Source organism: Eumetopias jubatus, unplaced genomic scaffold (assembly GCF_037043125.1).
Source record: "Eumetopias jubatus isolate StellerSeaLion01/CBP00866 unplaced genomic scaffold, mEumJub1_p1.0 scaffold_7, whole genome shotgun sequence".
Lineage (NCBI taxonomy): Eukaryota > Metazoa > Chordata > Mammalia > Carnivora > Otariidae > Eumetopias > Eumetopias jubatus.
The window spans coordinates 112291548-112313513 of NW_028274813.1; the positions used below are offsets into that span (position 1 = coordinate 112291548).

General features: G+C 37.4%; 1 protein-coding gene across 5 annotated transcripts in view; it reads left to right on the top strand.

Moving 5' to 3' along the window:
• The window catches only part of NEO1 (neogenin 1), a 238999-nt gene that overhangs the window by 80748 nt on the left and 136285 nt on the right, over window positions 1-21966 (top strand). For all 5 annotated transcript variants that reach the window (XM_088025133.1, XM_088025134.1, XM_028100230.2 and 2 more), the window contains exon 5: window positions 8526-8662. In XM_088025133.1, coding sequence (XP_087881259.1) covers window positions 8526-8662 — 137 coding nt within the window. The remainder of the gene's footprint in view (window positions 1-8525; window positions 8663-21966) is intronic.

Genomic DNA, 21966 nt, shown 5'->3' on the forward strand with positions numbered 1-21966 from the left:
TCATCATATAGTATTGAGGCCCCCCTCAATGGTGTCAGTGGACACTATAGGGGGAATGGTAATGAGGTATTCCTACTGCACCAGCCAGAGGGCAGCATAAGTGAAGTCCTAGTGGGGAGTCAGAACTCCCAGCCCTGTTAAGGAATAATGAGGAATCCCCACTTCCCCTTGGGTATTAAAATGAAGACTGAGTAGGCAACCTGGACTACCACCTCCATCTGACAGTAATAAGGTGGTACCTCCCCCTTCCTCTAGAGCAGTGTCAGAAGAAGCCACCTAAAATGAAAGGTTTAGTGAGATCCAGAGTCTCATAACATACTCCAGATATCCAGATTTCAATTTAAAATGACTTATCATACGAAGAACCGGGAAGATCTCAAATGAGAAAAGACAATCGATGCCAACATTTAGATGGCAGGTTTTAGAATTATCTGATATATTTTAAAGCAGTCACCATAGAAATGCTTCAACAATTACAAACACACTTGAAACAAATGAAAAAAATAGAACATCTCAGCAAAAACATAGAAAAGTCTCCTCAAATAAATAGCAGATTTAAAGAACCAAGTAGAAAATTTTGAACTTAGACCATAAAAAAATAAAATCAATGGATGGGCTTAGCAGTAGACCAGATGGGACAGAGGAAAGAATCCGTGAACTAGAAAAAAAGACACAATGGTCAGTATTAGAACTGAAACAAGGGATGCTACTGCAGATCCTGCAGGCATCAAAAGGATAAGGGCACACTATAAGCAACTAAACACATGTAAATACACATGTAAATTTGACAGCTTATACAAAATAAGCTACTTGCTCCAAAACACAACCTACAACATCTAACCCAGTAGGAAATAAATAATTTGAATAGGTCTCTGTTAAGGAGATTGACTTTGTAATTTTAAAACTCCTAAAAAAGTCTCCAGGCCCAGGTGGTTTCACTGGAGAGTTCTAATGTTTAAAGAATTAACACCAGTTCTACACAATCTCTCCAGAAAATAGAAGTAATTGAAGCTAGTATCACTCTGATACCAAAACCAGACAAAGATAGTACAAAAACAAAAACTACAGGCCAACAGGCCAATACCCCCTCATGAATATAAACATAAAAATTCTTAACAAGGAGCGCCTGGGTGGTTAGTTGGTTAAGCGTCTGCCTTCAGCTCAGGTCATGATCCCAGGGTCCTGGGATTGAGGCCCGCATTGGGCTCCCTGCTCAGCGGGAAGCCTGCTTCTCCCTCTCCCACTCCCCCTGCTTGTGTTCCCGCTCTCCCTGTGTCTCTCTCTCTGTCAAATAAATAAATAAAATCTTAAAAAAAAAAACATATGCAGAAAACTTACAAGCTAACATTATATTTAATGGTGAAAGGCAGTACTTCCTCTAAAGATCAAGAACTAGTTAAGGGAGTTCACGGTCGGTGCTGGAAGTTCTAGCCAGTTCAATAAAGCAAGAAAAAGAAAAAGCACACAGATCTAAAAGGAAGAAATAAATAACCTCTATTTGCAAGTGATATGTTTGTCTACATAGAGAATCCTAGGGAATCCACAAAAATACCTCTTAGAACTAAGAAGTTCAGCAAATCACAAGATACAAGATAAACATAAAAACCAATTGTATTTCCTCAACATCACTCATCATTAGGGAAATGCAAATCAAAATTACAGTGAGTATCACCTCACACCTGTCAGAATGACTAAAATCAAAAACACAAGAAACAAGTGTCAGTGAGGATGTGGAGAAAAAGGAGCCATAGTGCAGTGTTGGTGGGAATGCAAACTGGTGCAACCACTGTGAAAAACAGTATGGAGATCCCTCAAAAAATTAAAAATAGAATTATCCTATGATCCAGTAATCACACTACTGGGTATTTAACCAGAGAATAGGAAAACATTAATTCAAAGGGTTACATGAGACCCTATGTTTATTGCAGCATTATTTACAATACCCAAGATATGGATGCAGCCCAAGTGTCCATCTATAGATGAATGGATAAAGAAGATATGGTACACTTATACAATGGAATATTATTCAGTCATAGAAAGAATGAAATCTTGCCATTTTCAATGACATCAATGGATTTAGAGAGTATAATGCTAAGGGAAATAAGTCAGAGAAAGACAAATACTGTATGATCTCACTCATATGTGGAATTTAAAAAACAAAACAAATGAGCAAAGGTAAAAAAGAGAGAGTAACCAAGAAACAAACTCTTAACTATAGAGAACAAGCTGATGGTTACCACAGGGAAGGCAGGTGGGGGAATGGGTGAAATAGGTGATGGGGATTAAAAAGCACACTTATCATGGGGAAAAAAAAAAAGAATCTAGGTTATAAAATAGAAATTAGGCACCAGGAAACAAGATTGGGTAAATTCAGACCAAGGCAGCAGAGGAAAAAGCCAAGCCAGGGTAAGCCAAGTATGTTTTGAGAAGGGCAATTCAAAGTCATTGAAGAAAAGAGATAACATATTACTGCTCTTAATTTCTCTTCCCTAAGACTGCTCTAATGCCAAGTCTCATTGAAGAAGAATTAAGACAGCTTTAGTCCTTGAGAATAAGGAGGGGGAATGGAGAACATTCCTGGCCACTGGGAACAAACCGGATGACCATCCTTCAGAAATGGAGGAAAACTGCCTAAGACAATCTTGGCTCTTTATAATGAACAATGGTCAGAGATAACTTGATGCAAAGGACTTTGCATTTTTGGAATTCTTGTTTATGTAGCAATTCTAAGCATATAAGTGTATATTTTTCCATTTAAAAATATTTTTGTAGAAAAAAATACAGATGAATGGAGCATGAAGAAAAAAATCATTTGTATTTCTGTGTACTAGCAATGAGCGTGTGAGCACCAAAGTTACAGATACAGTAGCATTTACAGTCACTCAGAATTGAAATACCTAAGTTGAAAATCTAACAAAACTTGTTAACTAAAAAACACAAAATGCTAATGAAAGATATCAAAGAAGATCTAAATAAATAGACCTACAGTGTCTTTGGATTGGAAGACTCAGTAGTAAAGATGTCAATTCTTCAAATTGATACACAGGTTAACTCAATTCCTGTCAATATCCCAGCAAGATCTTTTGTAGATATAGACAAGACTATTCTAAAATTTAGATGGAAAAGCAAAGGAACGTGAATAGTAACAATTTTTTTAAAAAGTGAGAAGAGTCAGTCTACCCGATTTTAGGACTTTGTATATAGCTACAGTGATCAAGACTGTATGACATTGAGGATAGTCACATATATCACCGGGACAGAATAGAGAATTCAGATTTAGGCAAAAATGCCCAATTAATTTTTGACAAAGATGTAAAAGCAGATTGATGGAGGAAAGATAGCATTTTTAAAAAAGATTTTATTTATTTATTTGACAGAGACACAGCGAGAGAGGGAACACAAGCAGGGGGAGTAGGAGAGGGAGAAGCAGGCTTCCCGCAGAGCAGGGAGCCTGATGCAGGGCTCGATCCCACAACCCTGGGACCATGACCCGAGCCGAAGGCAGATGCTTAATAACTGAGCCACCCAAGCACCCCAGGAAAGATAGCATTTTTAACAAATGCTGCTAGAGCAGTTGTTCACCCCTCTCAACCTATGTCTCACACGTCATATAAAAAATTAACTCATGGACCTAAATGTAAAATGCAAAATGAAATTTGAGAAAAGAAATATGGGAGAATACCAGGATCTAGGGCTAGGCAAAGAGTTATTAGACTTGACACCGAAAGCACAATCCATAAAAGGAAAAGTTGAAAATTGGATTTCATCAGAATTGAAAACTTTTGCTCTGTGACAGACCCTTTTAGAGGATGAAAAGATAACTACAGAGTGGAAGAAAATATTTGCAAACCACATCTTCAACAAGTGTATGTAAAATGTATAATCTTTCAAAACTCAACAGTAGAAAAGCACATAATCCAATCAGAAATAGGCAAAAGACATGAATAAATGTTTTACTGGAAAAGATGAAGATGGCAAATAAGCACAAGAAAAGTTGTTTAACATTGTTAGCCATGAGGGAAATGCAAATTAAAATCACAGTAAGATATTGCTATGTACCTATCAGAATAGCTACACTTTGTAAAAATTGACAGCATCAAATGCTGTCAAGGATGTGGAGAAATGCGATCACTCTGACATTGCTGGCTGGAAGGTGAAAATGGTACAGTCACTCCACAGAACTGGCAGTTTCTTTAAAAACTTAACATGTTGCAACTACCGTATGACCTAACATTAACACTTTTGGGCATTTGTCCTGTAGAAATGAACTTCATGTTCACACACAAGTCTGCATATCTGTATTCACAGCAGCTTTCTTCTTAACAGCCCCAAACTAGAAACAGCCCAGATGTCCTTGATTGAGCAAATGGTTAAATAAACTAAGGTATATCCATACTGTGGAATTCCTGCTAAGCAATAAAAGGAAGGAACTATTGATATTTGCAGCAACCTGGATGAATCTTTGGAGAATTATGCTGAGTGAAGAAAGCCAAGCCCCAAAGATTATATACTGTATGATTTTATTTATATAATATTCTTCTTGAAATGACAAAATTACTGAAATGGAGAACAGATTAGTGGTTGCTGGGGGTTAATGAAGAGGTGGGAGGAGGAGGAAAGAGGGTGTGGCTGTAAAAGGGCCGTAGGAGGGACCCTTGTGATGGAAATGTCAGTATTCTTTTTTTTAATTTTTTATTGTTATGTTGATCACCATACATTACATCGTTAGTTTGTGATGTAGTGTTCCATGATTCATTGTTTGTGCATTACACCCAGTGCTCCACGCAGAACGTGCCCTCTTTAATACCCATCACCAGGCTAACCCATCCCCCACCCCCTCCCCTCTAGAACCCTCAGTTTGTTTCTCAGAGTCCATCGTCTCTCGCGGTTCGTCTCCCCCTCCGATTCCCCCCCCTTCGGAAATGTCAGTGTTCTTGTTGTGATGTTGTACTCTATGAGGTTACCACTGGTAAAGACGTACATACAATACATCTCTGTATTCTTTTTATTTCTTTTTAAATTTTTTTTAAAGATTTTTATTTATTTGTCAGAGGGAGAGCAAGAGAGAGAGAGCACAGGCAGGGGGAGCGGCAGGCAGAGGGAGAAGCAGGCTCCCCGCCGAGCAGGGAGCCCCAAGTGGGGCCTGATCTCAGGACCCTGGAATCATGACCTGAGCAGACCTGGCAGACGCTTAAATGACTGAGCCATGCAGGCATCCCCTCTCTGTATTATTTCTTAAAACTGCAGTTACCTCATAATAAAAAGTTTAGTGGAAAAAAAACCAAGAGAATAAATATTGTTCCCTTCCTTTCCTACTGTTTTAAAAGAAGAGATGTCCTTTTGTGCTCTAAATCTTATTACTTTCCATTTTCTCCAGCACTTTTATGAATCTTCTTCTCAATTTTTTTCCTCTCCATTGGCTCCTTCTCTTTTTGCCTATAAAGAGGCTTACCTTTCTCTCACTCAAGTAACAACACACAGAAACTAAATTAAACAAGTAAATTTCCTTTTGTTTTCCCCTTCATACATACTACCCTAACCTTAAGAATCTTCCTTGACATGTGTTTCTTCCTCAGCTTCTCTATCTAATCCATCTACATCTGTCATGGAACCTCCTAACTATCTCTGAAAACCACCTTATTCCAAGCTGCTGTCAGCTGTTAACCTCAGTTACCACAGGACTCTCCTTTTCTTCCCATACTTACTCTGGCTTCATTCCAGATACATCCTCACATTCCTGCCAGAGTGATCTTTTCAAAGCTCAGATCTCATGACATAATTGTCAACCCTCTCCCCACTTTTAAAAATGCTTAATGGATTTCATTGTTTTTAGGTTAAGGATTCAAATTATTAAAATGACTTTTAAAACCTTGTGTGGTCTGGCTCCATCCTCATCTTTCTCTTTCTTAAACTTGGCCACACTGGTTATTTTCAGATCTGGAAACACACTGTGGTCCTTTCTGCCACTGTTCCCTTGAATATGCTAGTCTTTCTTTCTGAAATCTTTTTCTCCTTCCCATTATTAGTTAGCTCCTTCTCACTCTTCAGATCTCTGTTCAAGGGTTACTTTGGTCAGAAAAATTTCATTTCTAATTTCCTGGTAGTTTATTCTGGTGTAGCATTTTGTGGAATTACCGTCTTTCATGTGTGTCTTTCCCACTGAGTTGCATGGGAGCACTGGCTATGTTTTTACTCACTGCTGCATCCCCAGCTGCTGTCTGACACATAGAGGCGCACCAATAAATATTTGCTGAGTGGATAAATCCCTCTCCTTACCTTCATCATCCATTGTTTTTAAGAGTTGTCTCTCCCTCAAAAAATACTTTTTGCCTTCTTTTTATCTCTGTTATTGCCAGAGTTCATCTTTTTCTCTTTAGTTCTGGACCATTACAGTAATTTCACAATCAGACTTTCTGCTTCTAGTCTTTTTCCCATTCCTCTTGTCCTTCACTGAATCGTGTGATTCATCTCCTTCAAGGCCTTTCCCTTGGCAAAACAAACAAACAAAAATCTCCTAGACTGAGCCCTGACTCCCCAGCAACACACACACAATTTCCTTTGCCCAGCGAAACTCAACCTAACTTGGGTCCAGTGACCATGCTTACTTTTCACACACTGTTCCTTTTGCTTACATCTTTGAATTTTGGAGTTCTAAAGACTCGATTGCCATCTTACTATAAGCTCTCACATCATCATGTGAACAAGTTAAATGAATTCTGCCAAGCTAACAGCCATTCTTCTTCCCAGGCTTCCTTTAAGGGAGGAAAATCAATTCCATTAAGAAAGATTGACTTCTGTACTGGCACTCAAATATGGCAAATAGGAGGCAAGCAAGTATCAGGAATATTTTTTAGTATAATTATTAAGTAGGAATTACTGTATCTCAGTTCAAAAGTACCATACCAACAAGTATTTCAAATTATCTTCTCTTCAGCTGGGTATCATATGTATATATTGCTGATTTTCCACTCGTGAGCATTGTTTTCCACTTTTGAAGATTAGTAGTAATTTTGTCTAAGGGTGAAATAGAGGATTTTAAATTTTGTAAATTTTTCTTATTTTGTGAGGCATGGAAACCCTGTCTTATCTCTCTGTTTTATCCAAGTAGTTCTTGCTCTGTTCCATGATATGTTTACTGCTTCTCTATCTCATCACATTAAATTGGAATTTGAGGTCTAATAGAGATGTTTCAAATTAGAAGGCCACTTGATAAAGTTGAGTCATGATCTTGCAGGGTATTTCATAGAGAAGCCACCAAACCTGATTCTGGTTTTCCTCTTTCTTTGTACAGAAACTTAATCTTGTTTATCAGATTCAGGAAGCTTAATTACTCAGGTTCACAGTGTACTGAAATTTAAGCTAGAATAGCTCTTTACTTAGGATGAGAATTATAAATGTGGCACAGACTGAATAGTCATTTCCTCTCTTTTTTCCCCATCAGAAATTCTCTGTGAAAAGCCGTATTTTTTGTTGAGCATAGTTACAGATAGGAAATGTGACAGTCTTAAGATTTGAGAGAAAAATCTGCCTATGAAAACCAGTTTAGACATAGAACCTCAAAATAAAAATAAAATTATAACTCCACAAACTCCAAATCAACTGAACCTCTGCGCTTTATAAAAACTTGATGAGAATATTGATTTGTGATTTTTTCCCTCGATGTTATAAGATCACTTACTTTTTCTTTAAATATTCTCCTTAAAAGGTTTAAATCACTGTATAGATTTGGGTTATAGTGGTCAGTGTCCTTGATGATGGCATGATAGCAGGTTCTTACCTGGTAATCACATCCAGGTTGCTCTCTGGCAACCGTGTTCTCTCCCTTCCCTGTCCCTTTTCCTCCCTTTCCTAGCCAAGCCACCACAGGAAACTTTCAGTAGGCATCATGGCCCCACGACTTTGTATTTCTTATCTGACATTTTACCTTCTCCAGTTGTCCTCTCAATTTGGCGTACCTGAATCAATGTCAGATTGATTCCAGAATTCAAAATTAGATCATGTGCAGAAAAACTGGGCAGAGTTGGAAGGCAGGGATGGGTTGTGGGGAGTGGAATTGGTTACAAAAGTAGTATACCTTTGAGAATAATTAGACGTGTTCAGAGATAGGGGCACCTGGGTGGCTCAGTTGGTTAAGCATCTGACTCTTGATTTCGGCTCAGGTCATGATCTCAGGATTGTGAGATCAAGACCCGATTTGAGCTGTGCGCTGGGTGTGGAACCTGCTTCAGATTCTCTCTCTCACCTGCCCCTCCCAACCCCAAGCTTCATGCTCTTTCTCTCTCTTTCAGAAAAAATAAGTGTTAGAGATAATTCATTGTAACATTTAGGTTCGTGTTTGTGATATTTATGCATGTAAAATATGAGCAGAGTAATTGGACTAAATTAAATTCTGCTAATTTTGTTAGTCTCTCTATAGCCATATAAATAATAATGCTTTTTAAGTGTTTTCTCTGTTTTATGTAGAGAGTTTCTCAGGTATTTATTATTTTCCTAGTTCTGAAATGTGTCAATATTTTTTTATGCAGCTCTGAAAAATTGGTGTTGCTGGCAGGTGGTAGTCTGGAGATCAGTGATGTTACTGAGGATGATGCGGGGACTTACTTTTGTATAGCTGATAATGGAAATGAGACAATTGAAGCTCAAGCAGAATTTACAGTACAAGGTATGTAAATATTTCCTGTATAAATAAATTCTGTGTACTTTATGGGTTTGCTAATTGTTTAACATTAGAGTAGAAGAGACAGTACAGCATAATAGTTAAAACCCTGAGCTTTATGCCAGTTTGCTTAGGTTCAATTCTGGGCCTTATATTTCCTAGCTATGTAACTATAGGAAATTTACTTAACCTCTCTGACCCTCATTTACCTCCTCTGTAAATGGAGATAACAAGAGTACTTACCTCATTGAGGTTGTTTTAAGGATTTAAAAGAGTTAATATTTGTAAACTCCTAGAATATGTGACTAGAATATGATAAGAGCCCAGTTAATTATTGATATTATCTGCAGTATAGTATGGGGAAGGCTGTGTTCTGGGGCATCTGGAAGTTCAGCTCACTTTTCTTGTCTCACAGAGACTTCTTATACTCTGACCTAGAATCTTTTATCTCCTAAGCATTGGTGTTCCCTCCTTTCTGGAGAATAGATCACCCAGGACGGAATGCGCTGTGTCTCTCAGTGTAACATGGTCATCTCTTTGATGATTTGATGATTTATTTCTTTCCGTTCAACTAATGTTGGTCATCACAGCGTCTTCCCTTACAGGCTCTCTGATTTAGAAGTCAGAGAAAATGAACATGGCATAATCTCTTCTTTATCTCCATGTCCCTTGCCCTTCCTCCATATTGAAATGTACCCTCAGAGGAATATTTGCTCACTCTCCTATAATTTGTCTACACCCTCATTTTATCTTTGTTTCAACTAAAAATTTTAAGACCTTTTCTGTTAACTTTCAGAAAAATCCAACATTGCTTGGATATGTAGAGGTATATTTTGGCTCATGATACTCATTATTACCTTGTCTCAAATTGTATTATATTTGATAGAATACTTTCTGATCTGTGGTTTAGGGTTATTTCATATTTTTATGAAAGTTTGTTTCTCTTGGCTCACTGGTGGGCTTGAGTAGGAAGTATGATAGCCACATTTATACCTCCAGTAGTCACCAGAGGACTCAAATTTGTTTTGTTTTATATACAATATATATATTTTAAGTTTGTTTATTTTTGGTAATCTCTACACCCATCGTGGGGCTTGAACTCACGACCCTGAGATCAAGAATTGCATGCTGCACTGACTGAGCCAGTCAGGTGCCCCTCAAATTTGTTTTTGATAGGAATTGGGAAATAGACTGCTTGGGGTCCTTCTATGCTGGCAAAAGCACAGAATGTTTATGTTCTCTATTGCTATTTGTGAATGGATTCATAATCTCTGAAAATCAAAAGAACAAGCCTTAGACTAGAACTGTTACAGTTAGTTGCATAACTGTTGCCTCACCTACACTGAACCATTATTCTTGGCTAGGTGGACGGTTGGCTGTTACCAGTTGTAGAATGATCAGTTTCTATTTCTGTTTTGCTTATCTGTTTATCCAGTTTATTTCTTTACCTTTGTGTGGGTGGGATCATACAGGTAAAATATTAGTGAACTCCATCTTATTTGGTCCCTGTTCCTCCCTTACTAGATGTTTTCTCTTTTTGTTTTTACCATTAGTCAGATTCTTGGCCTAACACTGTCTTCCATTTCCTACCTGTACCTCAGTTTCCTCCACTGTAAAGTGCCTTGTTATTAACCTCAAATGTGAGGTATAATTTCTGCCATATGTGTCAGTTGCATTTGTCCATGTGATTGTTTTCTGCTTTTTAACTTTTATTTATTGTATGGAATTGAATTAAAACTCTTCTATTCACTTATTAACTACATTTTTTTTAGTTGTAAGATAATACATACATCTTACAGTTTGTACCTAGTTCCATCTTATCTGTCCCTAGAGAAAGTGCCCTTTAAATGAGTACATTCTGGAAAACTGAGGAAAGAATAAGAGTAAGGAAACCTAGATATTAAAAATTACCACAGACCTTCTCTAATTAAACAGCATGGTATTGGCCCAAGAGTAGGCAACCAAAAGGAATAAAATCCAGGTGTTACAAGTAATTATGGAACTTAAAAAATACTATCAAAGTGGCAATTCAGTTCAGAGAGAAAAAGCTTACTTTAACTTAAAGGGTATTGGTCCAATAGATTTTCAAGTAGGAGAAAATAAAGTTGGTCAAAATATGAAAAAATGAAGAATATGTGAGTTTAATGTTTGTATTATCTGTGCTGGAAAAGACAGAACAGGAAAGAACATGTCAAGCAAAAACCAACAAATGTTGACTACGTACATTTTTTTTTTAAGTTATGTAGAAGAGCCCCCTAAATTAAAGCTAAATGCAAATGATAGGCTAAGTGAAAATAGTTGTAATGCCTAACTGAGAAAGGGTGAGAATCCTGAAAATACAGAGAGTTTCTGGAAACTGATTATAAAAAAAGAAATAACCTGAGGAAAATTGATAAAGAATATGAACAGGCAGCTCAGAAAGAAGAGTTTATTAGCTGTTTGCATTTCTTTATTGGCAGATAGTCAGTCATACTAGTAGTGAGAAAAATACAAATTTAAAAGATATCATTTTTCCCAACCATTATATTGGCAAAAATGGAAAAGATTTTGACCTCCAGAGCATGTGGTGCGTTGTTGAGAACTGAAAATGATTATTGATATCATCTTGCCAGTACAGAATAGATAAAAAACATTACCTCCTTGGTACTAGATATTGTATTCCTCAATGAAATTTAAGGTTGAATTAGCTTTTTTGATACCCTTATTATAGGGAACAACCAAATTCATTTATTAACCAAGTCTTATCAACTGTCCACCGATTCTTTCTCTTCCTCCCCACCTCACTTGTTAGGTCCATTCGATTTCTTGCCTATTGTTGAAAATGCATCCTATCTGCTAACTTCTCTATTTCTGCATAGTTTTGGATTGGCTTGAGGCTAATAGTTGTACATGTGTGTTTGAGAGTGCCTGCCATAGTCTAGATCTGCAGTAGAGGACTGGGGATCGTGGTGCTTAAAGACACTTAGAGGTTAAAAATGTTGGTGAGCAGAGGAACTATAGTAGGATTTTTTTTTTTATTTATCCAAAAGTTTATACACAATGCTTTATAAATCCATGGTTAATGACAAGTTAGAAAAAATAAATAAAATGTGTTTTCAAAGGTATGAAGATAGGGTTGTTATGTGTCCGTGAAAGAATTAGGAAGTACTTATCATTACTCTCTAAACTAGATGTCTCAGGGTAAATTTTATGGTAATACGATATTGTACTAACAAATTTTAACCTTTCATTTTGCGTCACATTTCTTTTTTTTTTTTTTAAGACTTTATTTATTTGAGAGATGGAGAGTGAGAGAGAGAGAGCATAAGATGGGGAGGGTCAGAGGGAGAAGCAGACTCAATGCGGGGCTCAATCCCAGACTCCAAGATCATGACCTGAGCTGAAGGCAGACATGCAGCCGACTGAGCCACCCAGGTGCCCCTTGCGTCTCATTTCTGAACTGGATTATGAGTGGTTGAAATTGAACAAAAGTTCTACACCATTGATAAAGAAAATAGTTTCTAGGCCAGTTTGCATTTCCTACCAAACTAGTCCCAGCTGTTGACTCCTTCACCCAAGATCAACTCTGAAGGAACTGGAGGAGTAAGAGGGAAGTGTGGGGAAACTAAGGCTCTCGTGAGTCCCTGTGTGTGGGGGTGGTGGCTATAGCCTGGGATTAAGGACTGCGTGAGGAAGCAGTGAGAAGATAGATTGGAAGGCTATTAAAATAGTTCTATTGTTATTTCTCTCTGGTGTTGCCTTGAGACCGTCTTTCCCTGTTCGTTCCCCACAGACATGAGCAGCAGTGGCCCAGGCTTCCATGATTATTCAAAAGATCTGCTAGGGCTCTGATGGCATTAATATAAGTGGGTATGGCCTAATTGTCCATAGGGGATAGATAACTACCTTTTTTCTCCCCTCCCAAGCTCCCATTGGTGTGTTCCAGCCTAGGAAGACTCTCTTCCCAGTGTTGTTTCTTCCTGAGTTTAAATGAGAGGAAATGTCTTGGAATGCCCAGCAAATTGGAGTAAATAGCAGTAGTTCTAAGGTCCCTGCGGCTCCTTGCTCTGGGGCTCACTCTCCTCTCCTCTTAATTTCACCAGGTTGGTTACAGTGAGGTCTGGTAACCTTATATATTACTAGACAGAGTGACTGGTTCCCCAGAAAAACATTAGTTTATAGCCAAACTAGTCACCTGAATAGTACAATTACTCTCAAAGAAAGACAACTGAGTGAATAACATATACCATCTGATAGAGAATTTTTGGAAAAGATTGACCAAGAATTAAAAATAAACTTGACAAATATTATTTCAGGAGATTAGAAAAATATAACAATACTATGCAAAAACAAGAAAACATAACAGTGTAGAACCAAGTAGAAATATTCGGTATGAAAAATGTAAAAATAAAGAATACAGTAGACTGGATGATGGTTGAAGGTGTACAGGTGATAAACTCATGAGTTGGAAGATGATGCTGAAAAACTGAGAATGCAACATTAAATGATAAAGAGAACACATAGAATAAAAGCCAAGAGGCATGAAAGTTGGATGTAGAGGAGTTTCTATCCAGGTAAGTAGGAATCCTAGAAGAGAGAACAAAAAGGGAGGAGAAAATATTTAAAGAAATAATTAAGATCAGTTTCTCAGAATTAAAGACTAACAGAAGACCTTAGTCTGAAAGGGCTTAAAGACTTCTGTGTGTGAGTGGGAAGGAAAACCCACCCTTGGGCCCATATAGTGACATAATATCAAAGACAAAGACAGAATTCTAAAAGCTTCCCGTGACAAAGAGCAGATCACCTACAAAGGAACAAGAATTATATTGCACCTAGTGTCAATTTTGAGAAATCTGATTTTAAGAGGAAAATGGAGTAATGTTTTTTATTTTTTATTTTTTAAATTTATTTATTCATGAGAGAGAGAGAGAGGCAGAGGCAGAGGGAGAAGCAGCCTCCCCACCTAGCAGGGAGCCTGATGCGGGACTCGATCCCAGGACCCCGAGATCGTGAACTAAGCCGAAGGCACACGCCCAACCATCTGAGCCACCCAGGTGCCCCTGGAGTAATGTTTTTTAAAGTGTTAAAGGAAAAGAACATTGAATCCACACGGAATTTATATCCATCCAAAATGTTAGTTATAATAAAAATTCTCATCATATAGGACCTCAGAGGGTTTGCTATACAAAGATATACACTGAAAACAGTTTTGGAATACGTACTTAAATAAGAAGAGACACTTTCAGGAAATGCTGCAAGAGATATGGGAGTTTTAAGACATAGCCCTCAAATTCTTTGGCGGTCCTCCTAATGAGTAGTGGGGTTTATATCCCTTGCCCTTGAATCTGAGTGCGCTTGGAGCTATTTGCACAGAGTATGGCAGAAGTGGCGTCGTATGACTTCTGAGGCTTATAAAAGGCCGTGCAGATTCCTCCTGGTTCTTTTGGAATTACCACTTTCCAGTCACTTCTTGGGATCTCCCTCTCAGAACCCAGCTGCCGTGCTGTGCGAAGCCCAAGCCACAAGGAAAGGCTGCATTGTAGGTGCTCTGGTAGACAGCTCCACTGAGCCCACCTTGCAGGTCATCTAATCAAGGGACCAGACACATGAATGAAGAAGTCTCCAATCGATTTGAGATCCCAGCTTTCTAAGTTGCCCCCACACATTCAAGTTTTTATAGACATGGGGAAGCAGAGATAAGCCATTCCTGCTGGGCTGTCCTAATTCCTGACCCAAGGATCTGTGAGCATAAGAAAATGGTGGTGGTGGTATGCCACTAAGTTTTGGGCTGATTTGCTGTGCAGCAGTTGTAACTTGGGAAAGTGCAAGTTTTTTAAAAGACTAGAATCAAAGTAAAAATACATCAGTGATAATCCAGAATTAAAAACTTTGACCATACCAAGTGTGGAGGTAGAATAATATATACCATTTGATGGAGAATTATTGGGTAAAAAAAAACCCAAGAATTAAAAATAAGCATGTTAAATATATTTTTTAAGAGATTAGTAAGGCATTAGTAATATAATTGATATTTATAGGATATTGCACCAAATGAATAAATTGTTTTTTTAAATAGTGCCTGTGAAACAGTTACTAAAATATACCACATATTGACCACAGAACAGTTCTTAGCAGATTTTAGAGAATTGAAATTCTGTAGATTTGACTACTGCAAAATTAAGTTTGGAACTAGTTATGAAAAAGTAACTTTAAAAACTGGTAACTTGAAGATCTCCTTGTGTTTGGGCATTAAGTGAATCACTTTGAAATAATCCGTCAATCAGAAAAGAAATTATGAAAATTAGGAAATTGTTGGAACTAATAGAGATATGACCTATCAAAACTTATGGGATGCTTAGAAAAAATTTATAGCCTTAAGTACAGGTATTAGAAGAGAAGAAAGACTGAAAAATCAGTGATTTAAATATCTATCTCAAAAAGCTAAAAAAAAAAAAATAGCAAACTTACCCCAAAGGAAATACAAGAGGGGAAGTAATGGCAAGAGCAAAATTAATAAAAGAGAAAAAAACATTCAAAATAGAGAGTTTCAGCAAAGCCAAAAATTAGTTCCTTGTAAAGCATAACAGCATTGATAAACACCTGACAGTACTTAAATGCAAGGCTTGACAAAGGTCTTTGTTTAGATGAAGAGTGTACAAACTGCAGCTCATAGACCAGATCTGCCACATTGCTTGGCTTTATATAGCTTATGAGCTAAAAATCATTTATACAGTTTTAGGGGCACCTGGGTGGCTCAGTCATTAAGTGTCTGCTTTCAGCTTAGGTCATGATCCCAGCGTCCTGGGATTGAGCCCCTCATGGGGCTCCCTGCTCAGCGGGAAGCCTGCTTCTCCCTCTCCCACTCCCCCTGCTTGTGTTCCCTCTCTCGCTGTGTCTCTCTCTGTCAAATAAATAAAAAATCTTAAAAAAAATCGTTTATACAGTTTTAAATGGTTGAAACAGAATAATATTAGGGTGATGTATGAAAATGTTATGAAATTCAGTTTTATTGTCCATAAATAATTTTATTGGCACACAGTCGCATTCATTTATATATTGACTGTGGCTGCTTCTGCGGAGTTGAGTAGTTGTGACAGAGACCACATGACCCACAAATTCTAAAATATTTACTCTCTGGTCCTTTTTAGAAAAAGTTTCAACTCTTGATATACACTCTATTAAGAACTCTTACAGATCAACAAGGTAAACAAAGACCGATAAACCAGTAAAAAATCATCAAAAGCCTTGAGCGGCCACCTCACAGATCTCCAGGTGGCTACTGAATAAGTAGTTATCATCATTAGTTTTCTGAGATAGGCAAATAAAAGCCACAGTGAGATACTGTTCCGCCAGAGTGGCTAAAATTAAAGAGACTAATAATAACATGTTCATTAGGATGAGGAACACTCTGATGTACTGCTGTTAGGGACTACACATTGATATAATCACTTCAGAATACTGTTTGGCAGAATCTACTGAAACTGCATATAAACGTATCTTATGATATAATGGTTGTATTCCTAGGAGCATACACACCAGAAATGTATAAATATATGCATCAAAAAACACACAATAATGTTCTCACCAGCTTTATTCACGGTAAATCAAAACAGGAAACAGTTAAAACATCCATCAACAGTAGAACGGATAAGTAGTGTTCTAATCCTTCAGTGGTATATTATCAACAGTGAAAATTGACAGACCATTGCTACATTCGACAACATGGATAAAACAAACACCATTGAAGGAAGGAAGCCAGTCACAGAAGAATACATACTGTGTGATTCCATTTTTATAAAGTTCAAAAATAGGCAAAACTAATCCGTGGTTTTAGAAATCAGGATGGTGATTACTTTTGGACAAAGGCAGGGTAGTGACTGAATGTGGAACAACAGGACCTCTGGTGTGTTCTGTTTCTTAATCTGGATGGTAAGCTAAAATAGTTGAACGTGTACTGTTAATGTGTGTCACATGAGGTCTTTTCTTTTTTATTGTTTACAGATAAGTTACTATGTACAAAAAAAGTTTGGAAAATTTTATTTTGAACTTTGTCATAACTGAAAGTATTTTCTTTTTCAAACAGGGAAAGCAGTTTATGAGAAATAGTTGGAGATTATACACACACATGCACGCGCGCACACACATGTATATAAAGTTTTTATATAGTTATTTCTATATATATGGTCATGCCTATCTGACTTCTGTTATTTTTTTAAGAAGTTATAGCCACAGGAAATGCCATAGTGAGTGTTAATGCAGAAAAAGGTTATAAGTTCATTCTTCATCTGTTAAATATTTCAAATTTATTGTTTTATCATTAACTCCTGGGATTTCTACACATGCTGTGACGTGAATTAGCCCGTCGTGTATTTCCTGTCATCTCAGATTGCCGATAACACCCATTGGTCATGAGTTTGTTTTTTTTTTTAAAGAGGAATTTTTCCTTTTCTCTTACAACATTCATAACAGTCTGTGATACACATCTCCACTCCTCCCCCCCACACACAAAAGAAGAAAATTTTCCATTTGTTTTCTTGTGGGATAAATTGATAAATTCTGAATTGGCCACCTCCTTGACTTTGTCAATACTCATAACAAATCTCACTGATTCTACAATCTTTCTCTGAAGTCAGAGCCTAATGTCATTCTTTTTTTTTTTCTCTAAAGATTTTATTTATTTAATTGACAGAGAGAGAGAGAGAGAGCGTGAGGGGGAACAGAAGTAGGGGGAGTGGGAGAAGGAGAAGCAGGCTTCTGGCCGAGCAGGGAGCCTGATGCGGGGCTCGATCCCCCGGGATCATGACCTGAGCCGAAGGCAGTCGCTTAACCAACTGAGCCATCCAGGCGCTCCAAGCCTAATGTCATTCTACATTTACCCTTTTACTCTATCTGATCTCTACTTACATTAAGACATTGATCTCCCCTTTTCTGCCAGTCTTCTGCTTGATTTCACTTCTTTTTAGTTCATGATGAATTACAGTAGTCTGCTCTCATTTGTTAGAACTCCCAGTTCTTGATAGACATAGGAAGAGATCTCTGTAGGAGCTTCTGCAAGTCTCCAGGCATCTCATCAGAGGGGCCTAGGGATGCCGGCTGGCGGGAACAGGAGGAGACAAGGCCTCCATAGAGACTGTAGTTGTCCTTCCTGCTGGGGAAGAATCACACTTCCTCTCCAGGTGCTGGAAGATCTGCTCTAAACATCTGTAACACTGGGACTTTTACCACCAGTTATAAGGTCATTGTAAGGAGTGACTGAAAAAAGTAGCCTTCACTTAGTAAAGTTCCTGGGACCATGTAATTGTTTTAGTTATTGTTACGGCTATTTTTGTGTGTGGGGAGGGGGAGTAAAATATACATAAGAGATTTACCATCTTAAAAAAAGAACTCTCAGTTGTCTTGGCTTAGGATAAACTCTTTACGGCCTGTGTATAAAACATAATCAGACCCTTCATATAAAGGCAACTTTTTCATTGTTAACTGAGAAGCAGAGTAGTTAAGTGCAGTCTTTGGACCCAGCATGCTTGGGTCTCATTTCTGTTTCTATGTGAACATGGGCAAGTTATGTAACTTACGTTTGTCTTAGTTTCTTTTATCAGTTCAGTAAGTTGTTATAAGGATTAACTAAATAAACTTCTGGCACTCTTCCGGTTGAACCTGGGATAGAAATGAAAGTCATCTTTACCAAACTACATATAGTTTCCTGAACATACTATGCTGTTTGATTTCTCCATTCCCCTGTATCCTCACACCCTCAGCTAAACTTTTCTGACAGTCCTTCAAGATTAGTTCTGATCTTAACTTTGCTATGAAGTTTTTCATAACCACCCTCTCACCCTCAGGTGATTATGATGTCTCTCAGAATAGCTCTCTTTTAACCAGTAGTGTTTCTCATTGATTTGTTTATATGCCTTTTCCCACTACTGCTGGACTGAGGTCCTTATCAACAGGGACTGATACTGGGGTGCCTGCCTGGTTCAGGTGGTAGAACAGGTGACTCTTGATCTCAGGGTTGTGAGTTCAAGCCCCAATTTGGGTGTAGAGATTATTAAAAAGAAGTGAACTTAAAAAAAAAAAAACCCAGGGACTGGTATTAACTATGATTTATCATAATAGATTATCAGCAAGTAATTATTGAATAAGTGAATGAAACTTTGTAGTGAAATTGTGAACTGTGACAACTGGAATGATTTGATGTTTGTGGTTACTTTATTACTTATGTTTTCCTTTGTACCTTGTTTTTCATAGACTTCTATGTAAAAGAAATTGGGATTAAAAAAATCTTCTAAAAAGTTATTCTGGAGGAAGATGAATCATTACTCTAACTTATATAATTGAGGCCAAAATTGCCACATTCATATATACATGTGTTTATAAACAGTGCTTTATCGTCTTTATTAATGGTTATTCTTGACCTTTTGATGCCTCCCATAAGCCAACATAAAGCTTAAACAAAAGCACCAAAGCCGCTAAAGATGAGCTTTCTTCCAAATGGCTACTTGAAAACTCTTATATTCCTTATTTGCTATTGTAGTTCAAGACTGTGTGCATTGAATCCCTTCATCTTTACTTCCAACCCCATGAGATGCTCCACTGTTTTGTCTTGATAACACTATATTATCCTGTTTCTCCTTTTATTTCTGTGTCCATTCCTCTGCTTTTCTTTTATGAGCACCTTTTCTTCAACATGCACATTAAAATATTAGTGTTCACATAGTTCTGTCTTCAGCTGACAGCTCTTTGTGCTCATGGTTTCTGGTATAAGGTACATAACAATAACACTCAAATTCCTGGAGCAGACCCATTGCTGAGCATCAGACATTTCCAGTTGGGTGTCCCACAGGTCCCTCAAACTTGACGTGTCCAAAGTTGAACTTAACTTTCTTCCTTCAAAATCTTTCTCTGGTTTTCTGTATCTTCGTGGTGTTACTGCCCGCTTCTGCCCTTGTGCTAGAAACACGAGAATCATTTTTGATCATTTCAGTCTTTTTTATTTCTTCCCACATCCAGTTCATGTTCTCTTTCTCCTTGTCTTTACACCCCGGTTCAAGTTCAGTTAGTCTCCTTCCTAGGCTACTTCATTAATATCCTAACTAGTGTTTCTTGTTCTAACCCTGGTTTTTCTTAAAATCCACTCTTCAGAATGGCAGAAATGATCAAAATTCTTCCATTAAAAACTTGGAAAAATAATTGCCACGGATAAAAGTGAAACTTATAAATTAACAGGAACCAAATGAATGTCTCAGTTGAAAAAGGGGGAAAGAGAAAATGGTCTGTTTACAGAAACAAGATAAAAATGGAAAGTTGACCTGAAAAAGTTCAACTTTATGAATAGTAGAAGAAATGCAAATTAAAGTAGCCCTTTTTTGGCCCATAGGTAGAGTTTAAAAATAATAATCTACTCTTGGCAAAATTACAGTAAAGTGAGGATTCTTATACATTGCTGGTAACAGTACAAATTAACGTAACCTTTTTGTTAAGGCACTTTGGTAATATAATCAAAAGTCTTAAAATTTGCACACCCTTTGGCCCACAGTTCTGCTTCTAGTAATTTCTTTTAATGAAATAATCCAGGATGTGTGCAAAGATTTATGCATAGAAATTGCAATGATATATATTTGTTGGAGTGATATATATTTAATGGAGAAAAATTATGAACCATCTAAATGGCAAACAATAGGTGATTGGTAAAATAGATTATGTCCTATCCATATATCAGAATACTATACATCTAACAAAAGTCATATTTTAGAAGACTATTAAATGGCAAGATTAAATCCTTTGAATATATTAAATAACATATTATTTGTGTCACAGTTATGGTATAAATTGGGTCATGTCCTTTGACTTTCTTCTACAAATTACCACACACTCATTAGCAAGAAGCCTTATATGTCTTCTTTTTGAAGTCTTATCTATAATTTTCAGAATACTGGATGTTTACTTATCTTGAAAGGGTCGTTTTTCTTCTAAATGTCAAGCAGAGAGAGAATTAGAGTCTGAGTCTGATCAGTCCATTATAGCCATTGCTTTTTTTTTTTTTAAGGTTTATTTATTTGAGAAAGAGAGAGCATGAGTGGGAGGGGCAAAGGAAGAGGGGAGGGAGGGAGAATCCCAAGTAGACTCTGTGCTGAGCGCAGAGCCCGCTGCAGGGCTTGGTCTCATGATCCTGAGATCATGACCTGAGCCAAAACCAAGAACTTAACCAACTGTGACACCCAGGTGCCCCTTGCCATTGCTTCTTAAGGAATTTTAATTTCAAGGGCAACAGTTAGTTTCTTAGAAACCCCATTTAGTTCTTTTGTTTATGTTGTCCCTTTTGCCTAGAGTCTTTCTCTTTCTACTCTCTTGCCTGGCTTTCCTCAGAAATCTCTGAAATTCTTGCTCCTCTTTACTCCCATTGTTTACACCCATCTTCTCCCCACCTTCTTTGATTTTGTGTATATGCCTTGCATATGTCTTTCTCACTTGTCACATTTAAGGGTTGTTTTTTTCAATCTGTTTATCTTTCTCTCCTACCAGACTGAGTTCCATGAGGACAGGCCTGCATCGTGCCAACTTTTTGATCCATAGCACCTAATATAATGCCTGACACTACATTTTTGTTGACAAATGGATAAGATGTTTGGACATTTTTATAGTTTGCTCCCTATATCTGAGATATTTCGCAATTTTACTTCATAGATGTTTCATTTTTGAAGCCATTGTTGTAAATTAGAAATTGTTTTACAATTGTTTTATAATCCTATATTGGGACCTGAATCATTTTAAATTGGTTTGCAGTTCTTCTTATATTTTTTATCACATCTCAGTGGTCATGTTAGCTTTCAGGTAAATCCCATATTTTACAAGCTTGAAATAATTTTCTAATAGTTATGTAAATTTATTCTGAAGTACAATAACCTCATTTCCATGGTAACTAACCCCCTTCAGGAGAGGCACATTTACTAAATGCCAACAAAGCACCAGGCACTGTATTAGGCATCTTTCTTACATCATCACCACAAAGAAGGCATTCTCATCTCCATTCTATAAATAAGAAAGATGAAGCTCAAGTAAATGAAAATGCTGCAAAATAGAAGAGTCATTCATATGCCTGAAGATCCTGCCTGTTTATTGTTCATGCATTAGTCAAAGTGCAGCATGAGAAGAACTCAACTTTATTGTGCTTTTATGTTACCAAATGACCCTAATCAGGAGGAAGTTTTGTGGGACAAATAAGCAGGAATCATGGTGTAGAAATGGATCCCCGGTTTCTATAAGACCACTAAGAGATCAGCATTGCATATCATAGAAGGAATATGGTATGATGAAGAGAGCTATGTTTTTGGAGG